The sequence below is a fragment of the Triticum aestivum genome, chromosome 3D (assembly GCF_018294505.1).
Source record: "Triticum aestivum cultivar Chinese Spring chromosome 3D, IWGSC CS RefSeq v2.1, whole genome shotgun sequence".
In the NCBI taxonomy this organism is placed as follows: Eukaryota; Viridiplantae; Streptophyta; class Magnoliopsida; order Poales; family Poaceae; genus Triticum; species Triticum aestivum.
The window spans coordinates 14214493-14222672 of NC_057802.1; the positions used below are offsets into that span (position 1 = coordinate 14214493).

General features: G+C 48.7%; 1 protein-coding gene across 1 annotated transcript; it reads right to left on the bottom strand.

The window, feature by feature from the left end:
- Window positions 1-3005: 3005 nt before the first annotated feature.
- LOC123076903 (uncharacterized) lies at window positions 3006-4009 on the bottom strand. Its single transcript, XM_044499054.1, has one exon. It carries the CDS (start codon window positions 3816-3818, stop codon window positions 3240-3242), a length of 579 nt encoding a protein of 192 aa, XP_044354989.1. The 5' UTR covers window positions 3819-4009; the 3' UTR covers window positions 3006-3239.
- Between the last annotated feature and the right edge of the window lie 4171 nt (window positions 4010-8180).

Consider the following 8180-nt stretch of genomic DNA (forward strand, 5'->3'; position numbering starts at 1 on the left):
GGCCAGCCCGGGCAGAGATATGAAATAACTGCAGAAGAGAAACAAAGTTTGGAACAGGCAAAAATACATGTCCATGTTTCATAAGTTGTATATTCTTTTTTAAAATCATATAGTCTGCAATATTGGTCCCTTTTTGTGAACACACAATATTGATCTTTCATCATAATGATTTTCGTCTGGCTTATGCAACTACTACGAATCCAACAAAATGTTTATGCATGTTACCAAAAATATATCGCTGAAAACTATGTTCAAATACGAATCCAACAATATAATTTTTTTTGACATGCACTAACATTTTGTCAGTCAAAAATTTTCGCCAAAATTTAGCACAAATTACAAAGGGGACTAGTAAACCATGACGGAGGTAGTACTTCATATTACTGTCGTCGCTTTGGATGAGAGTGGGCCGACCAGAGCAATGGCTATAACAAGATCCTGATTTTCGCAGCAACAACAACAAATAATCCTGATTTTCCCGTTCTTGTTTTCATTTTGAGAGATGATGGAAGGTTAATTAGATACATATTTTTTACATTTAAATTTAAAGCTGTGGCGTAACGGGCTATCAAGATCGTAATTCGACATATGGCCTTATTCTAATGTGCACCAAGAGATAATGAGCCGCTCGCTACAGTAGCTCCACAGGCTTCCTCCGGTCCGTCCTATCCAGGAACAGTACCACTGTGCCAGAAAAACTTGAGTGTAGTGTAAATACATTGAAGGGCCTTTATGACAGCCGGCCGGACAGTGTCTGCCGTTACGGCTCAATCCATTGAGGCAGGTTGGCAATTGCCTAACCATTTTCAAGATCATCTAGCCTCAGCATTGTGTACCCAGTTGTGGCAACAATGCCACAACGATTCACATGAAAATGTTTGTCTGTCCGTTCCACCAGTGAACACGGCGTAGTAAATGGTAGTACTACATTCAGACTGCTTTTATTTTTTGACAAGTGCTGATGCTGAAACAGCAGACACAGCGCAACAATGAAAGCGGGGCGGAGCGGGCTTGGCCCACGCCCGGGCATCCTGCCGACCTGGCCGAACCTGAAGGAAAGGTACGTGGCGCCGGAGGAGGAAGTTGCGGTGCGCCGATCGATCGATCGATCGGTGGTTCAATTGGGATCCAACCACCACCGCATCCGCAGGCACACCCCATGTGCCACGCCCTGCGTCGGCCGGTGGCTGCGCCGTGCATGCGCCACGCGTGGAGCGGCCTGTTCAGAGCAACGAACCACCGCCACCACCCGTCCGTAGCCCTCGAGGCGAGATCTCGCGCGCGAACAGATGCAGATTCAGATCTTCTTCCTCCCCTGGCCTTTCCCCTAGGTGGCCATTATTGGCTCCCCGATGTTACTTGCGATTGCAAACTCCGGCCGGCCGCACGGGACGCACGGCATGTGGTGGACTGGCCTGATGGGCACCTCCTCTCGAGCGATCCGATCCAACCACCTCCCCAACAGACCCTGCCGGCCGGCACGGGCAGCCCATGTACCACTGCCTCGTAGCAACCGAGATCGTATCACTACGTGCCCTGCCGGACCTTCCGAACGGAACCGACAGTCGGGACATGACGGGTGACTAATCAGAGCTCGCCGAGTCCTCGTACATGGACAGATGATCATGGCATCATGCGTGGGCGTGATCACCACCGGCAGCGTCACCCGCAAGTTGGATGAACGAATGGGAACCACTTGACAAAGAAAACTGGACTGGAGCATTTTTCGTTCCTCATCTTGGCGTGGATGCTTTGATTGCAGCCTTTGTACTTTACCCCGCAGTGGTGTCGAGCCCTCGACGGCAAAATCTCATCCCAGCGGGGCAACTCCCCTGCTCCGGGAACACCATACTATCAACTTATATGAGATCTCCACCGCCCGAATATAATATTACCAACGCATATGAGATCTTCATTATGCATTATTGCACGATTAGACAGTGACCTGTCATCAGGAAGGACAGGCCCGAAAGAGATCCGAGCGAGGGAGAGGACATCCACCACGTCATACCCAGTGCCCGAATATAGAAAAGAAAAAAAGAGGAGAAATTTATGAAGGGTCAATCTCGCGCTGTCGTGCAAACTCATTTTTCAAGTGCCATTGACAAAATTAGCCGTCCAGCAACAGCTAGGCTTCGGCGAGAAATACCATCCATAATCCCTTGTCTGGCTGTCCCAATATTTTGCACAATTACTCCCTCTGCAGACGTCTTATATATTTATTTACAGAGGAAGCAGCTTCAATCAAGCTGTGTCTATACTATAGGAGTAGTTATTTGAGAGAGTGTGTGTCCAGAGCCCAGACACTTTGACGCGACATGTTTCCACGAGAGTTTCGTGACAAAATCGATGTGTTCGGATTACTTTACTAAGACGGCACATCCAAATATAATGAAATGACTGTATGAACTTTCTTAATTGATTAACATATATATATATATATATAGAATGAAATAACGTATATTTTTTTCTTTGAATGGCTACACGAAGACAGCTATCCTTGAAGATTCTCTGTACATATAGCAGAAATTTTTTAAAAATCAAAACACAACGTATATTGGCAGATGCACTTGTTTTACAGGTCAACCGTTCCGGCCAGAATTATCCACCCCATCCAAGAATAAACACTGGAGAATTGTCAGCCTATCTTTTCTTTTTTTTCAAAAGTAACAGAAACATGAGGAACACTAGAAGCTTCTGATGATCCATCTGGGTGGGCAGTTGAATCACATATCCTTTTTTTCTCACTATTAATATTTAGGTTTGTCATGTCATTAGGTTGGCTCAACGTCCAACGTGCAGGCACCGTAGCATTTGAAACATTTCCATCAACGGCCACAAATCCGCATCTGCTTTTGACTCGTACACTCATTCACATTATTCAAGCATATTTTTCTTGGCCGAAATAAAAGATACTTTAGCGCATTTATTTATTGTTTATTTTCTTGCGTCACATAAAATAAGTAATTATTCCTAGAAGAACATGAAATATATGAAGCGATTTCTTATGGAATCCATGAGAGATTTTTTTTTCTTCAGATGACTTTTTGCGCTCTCTACATCATTCATTCGAAGCAACACATTTTCCAGGTTTCTTCCCCACAGTTTTTTCTTCCTTCCTTGATCTAGAAACTTTACATCCCCAAAGGTTAAAAAAAGGGTAACGCTAAGGTTAGCCAAAGGTAAAAAAGAAAAGGCTAATCCATCCATCCATCCGTCCGTCCACTGACGACGACTGATCAAACGGCCGGCATGGTCTCCTGGCGGAGCACGGCGAGATCGGACGGCCCGAAGGACTCGTCGCCGAAGCCGAAGAGGCCGGCGTCGAAGCCGTCGTCGCCCCACTCGGCCGCGGCCGCGGCGGCTGCCGCCGCCGCCTCCGGCGATGAGGCGACGCCGCCGAAGGCGTAGGCGCCGTCAATCTCGTCCTCGAAGCCCCAGATCTGCTCCCCGAACACGCCGGCGGGCTCCTCCGGCTCCCAGCCCCCGGCGTCGTCCGACGAGGAGGACGCCGCGCCCGCCGCCGGCGGCAGGCCGAGCTCGTCGTCCGAGGCCTCGAGCAGGAAGCCCAGCTCCGGCTGCGGCGCGGCCAGGTCGCCGGCGCATATCTCCTCCTCCAGGCTTCGCATGACGGAGGCCAGGTCGCCGGCCGCCGCGGCGTCGGCGTCATCGTCGAGCAGGTCCAGCAGGTCCTCGGGCCGTATCCTCTTGGCGGCCTCCGCCTCGGCGGATGAGGCCACGTCAAGGTCGGCCTCCCTGGCCCTCTTGTTGCCGCCGGTATACGAACTCAGCAACAGAGACGAGGAGGAGCTCTCCATGTCCGGCAGACGAGCTTTTTTTCTGCCTTCTCTTTCTTGTTTCCTGTCGAGGGGTGGGTGGGTGCAAGGCAACGGACGTGAACGTGAACGTGAACGTGAACAAAGAGCACTCTGGGCGCGAAACGCGAAGGGCGCACAGGATGGGAGAGAAAAGAGTAGTACAAAAAGCGGTGCGTGTTGTGCAGCGACGCCGCGTTGGGCTCGGGCTTATATAGCGCTGGCCCGGCTTTGGGCCGGGTCGCGCGGGGAGGGATCTCCCAGGGGGTTACGTGCAAAAAGACCACTCGTGCGTGCGGTTTCGTTCTTTCACGGCTGGCGGTGCGGAACGGCCTGGTGGGCGGAGTGCTACTCCTCCTGCGGCTAGGGGGACCGGGAGCGGGCCCGGGTGCGTCCGTGTCCCATGTGGGTGTGCGTTGCTTTTTTAAGTTTCTCACGTTCCCTCTCTCCTGTGACTGTGTGTGTGTCTGACCTACTCTATCTATCTATTCGGGGCGAGATGCCATCTGGAAGGAGGACCCGGAGTGGTGATTTCGTCGCGTCGTGGGGGCGTGTGGTGCGGAGCGGAGCCGAGCGGCGTGGGCGAGATTTGTCGTCGTTCGTTCGTTCGCTGGCACCCACCGCTGGACGGATGGACGGACGGATCGCGTGAGGCGTGGGGCGAGGGGTGGTGCCGTTTGAACGGCGACGGCTACTAAACTTGACCTGATATTTTCCTGCCATCAGATTAGATTTAGATTTTCCATGCAAACTAAAAAGGCGGTCCGTCTATGTATATCTATCGGCCATCTGGGTCGAACGGGGCGGATGGGTCGTGGCCTCACGGGTGAGTGGTGGCCTTTGAACGTGGCTTAGATTAGTTTTCGTTCCTTTAGCAGCTAGTTTTGCCGATCTGGCTCTATTTTATCATGGGTGCGAGAATTAGCCGGTGCTTGACTTTTATTAGTTCATTCATTCATGCTATTACGCCATAGTATGCTTTTCTGAGGGTAGTATATTTCACGAGGGCACGATCACTTGCAAAAATAAACCCTTTAATTAAACTTAAGGTTAAACAAGTGTAAGGCGACCAAACACAGACGTGATGCCATGCCCTGGGGCACTTTATCCCGAATAAACTCGTCAAAAACCAACTTGGGCGCCCTTTGCTTGCGCTATAAATCCGGCCGTGCACGAGGGTGCTTAGTTGCTGTTAGGTGGAAATGTTTGATACTACCAGCAAGTGTCAAGTGTCAACACCATACAGTGGACATCTACTCGACACCTACCTAAAAACACCCCTCACCTTAATGAACCCTTATTTGGGCAGGATCCTTGAATAGTTTTCTCTTTTTTACCACGATTCTTCAATTGAATTGCACTGTACGTGCGAGAAATACGGACGGGCCACATCCATCCGGTTGGCACGAACTCGGATGGGAGAAAGAGCGCCAACCCAACCACCTTTATTTGGGACGGACGGACAACCACGCTCCCACGCAAGCACCAAGCATGTGACTCCAACCGCCCACGCCATCCCTCAAACCCAACAATCCCAGGGCCCTCCATGCAAACTTGTGGGTGGGCCACCCACGAATAGAACTGTGTAGGGATCCTTTTGCAAATAGGTTTATTCAGAGGAGGTCCCAAGGAAGAATGGTTGCTGTACTTTCTAGGGAGGTGGGCGTAAAAGTGCTGGGAGCGTGTGGATCGATGGATCAGGCGTCACGGGCGCGTCGCCTTTTCCCAGCTCCCATTTATTTCCCCGGATTAAATTCGATTCTCGAGTCCGCTATCCGCTGGGCTTCACGCCCGCGAACGCCAGAGTTTGGAGTCCGCGAGCCGAGCCGATAGCGATGAACGATTCCCTCTCCAGTCCGTGTGCGGTCGGTGCGGCTGCGCCGGCCTGGGTTGGCTAGCCAGCAGCCGGCTCCGGTTTCCGGTGAGATGGATCAGGAATGGTTGGTGGGTTGGGCTGGGCTCTCACCCCAACTTGTAATTTTCTGATGACAAGTTGCCTTCCAGATGGGCTGCGCCATGCAAACGGCGTGCCACAGCAAGTCTAAAAACTACTGCTTGGTTTCTCGTTTGATCTCGACCACAGCCATCATCTACCCAATTTCCAGTAGCTTTGGACCTCTTCTTGCAGGCTGCAAACCATTGACTTTACCGCAGTTGCGCGCCTAAGCTGCTACTATCAACCATTAAACGTACTTTAGAAAGAAAAATGTTTTCTTGCATGGCGTAAAGTCTTCGAGAAGAAGCAGACGGAAGACCTTGTTTTCCACGTCAATCCGTGTGCGCCTTCCGCGATGACCTCCCGGGACCTGCCGGCCACCATGTCACAACACATTTTTCACTTCTTTATTTTTCCGTCCTTGTTTTCTTTCCTTTTGTCCGGAGAAAGTAGGACTGGAGGCAGACAGCTCTTGCTAGTGACTTGCTAATGGCGACATGAAACCAGCTGATCCAAGTAACCTTGTTTGCAATTAATTTGGCCCAACACCCTCCTTGATGGCTCCAACTACAACGGAAGGCTGGACTAAATCAAATGTATTCAACCGTAAGCAAGGACGTACTCCATGACGGCTAAGAAAGAAATAACTCTTTCTGTGTATTGTGAGTTTCTTAGTGTCTAAAGATGCATTTGGCACATACTTATCCCAAACATCTGTAGGTTAATATGGAAAAAAAATCAGAATCATACTCTGATTTTGTTTCTTCTAGCTACACTATTGTGAACATTGAAAAAGAATTATACACTCATAATTCAAAACAAAACAACAACAAATATGTCTTACATTTTAAAAAAGGGGTACGTGTGACAAATAGATCAAAGTAAATAAGTAACGCCTTTTTTTCGTGACTGTACAGCCGGATAAAAAAGGGGAACCCAGTTTGCATTCACCTCTCTCGGATTTCCACATCAATTGTGCTACATATACGGGATAAATCCTACGGGTTCATTTGGAAACAGCGGAACAAGAGAGTCTCTAAGGATAACTATTCTATAGTTGATGGCTTGCTTGATCATGTCAAATCCACACAACTTTAGATTGGTTCAGGGATGGTGCCAAGTGCCTTCAATCACTACATATCTAGTGCTTTTTGACTTCTAGTTGTTGTTGTTGTTTTCTTAGTTTGGAACCTTGTATTATCGTACGGCAGAAGCCTATGTTTCGTGGAATTACCCAAACTTAGGTTGAAATGAGTGGGGTTAGATTGCAATCAAAGTAGAAGGGGGGATGTTAGTCTGTAGATTTTTGTAGGCAATTATGTTAGTAGGTGTAGCATTATAATGTTATTCAACATGTTACAAAGTTGTGTCTCTAGGCAATTGCCCAAGCACCTTTCGCTTGTTCTAGTTGTTTTTCAAGGAAATAGAAACTCTATCATCCCCATCATATGCACAAACTGTAGATACATACAACCATTTTTTAAGAAAAAATATGAAAAATGTCGCCATGAAAGACAACAAGTTACATATGTTCTACATATATAATGGCTTATAACTACCGGTTTCAGCACAACAAGAAGCCCCAACCACAAATGTTCAGAACGTTAAGCAATCTTTGATGCCATGGTTGAAAATTGCTCAATCTGTCACTAGTGTCGACCACACCTTTTTTAGGGGTGTCAACCACACGTATTACATCTTGCTAGTCATAGGCCCTCGTCTCAAGATGACGTCTCTAGGAAGCCAATGGTGTGAAACTGCTACCACTGTCACTCTATTCGCGTATCAGCCTTGGTTTCCACTTGAGAATAGAGGTGGGAAGAAGAATGAACGGCTTTAGTTGAATCTCGAAGGAGGGACACAATGCCCACATACATCATCATCGAGGAATTGGCATCGTATAGTGATAACTGCCGCACATCTCCATCATTGCATGCCAAAACAACTTCGCATCCACCATGGATAAAATCACAACACAAACCTCTCATGGAAGAACATGAGTTGGCACCACCGCTCGGGTGACCTGTCCCGCCTTGATGCTCGCAAGCATAAGTTACCCTGACAGGGAGCACCACGATCATAAGAGAAAGCCGTTGCCCCCCCTTTCACTAGAAAGTAAACTTAAGGGAACTCGCTGCCACTGGCACACCCACATACCCTTCAAACCCTAGCCCCACCATCCAGAACGAATAGGATGAAGTTACGTCTGAAAACTATCAACTCCCATAGCGGACCGGGTTCCACAGAACACTAATGAGAGAGGAAGAACTAGAGAGAACGATGGAGGGTAAACTTTATTGTACGCTGCCTCTACCACCATCGGAAAGGCCAAAGTGACAGACAACGAGAGCCTACCTAAAAACCTCAAAACGGGGAAAGTACATCTACATCCGATAGATCGGGGCCTCCCCACTCTCGTACCAGTAGAG

Excerpts from the sequence above, each read along its gene's own strand:
- LOC123076903 (XM_044499054.1), bottom strand. The coding sequence starts at position 3,818 with ATGGAGAGCTCCTCCTCGTCTCTGTTGCTGAGTTCGTATACCGGCGGC.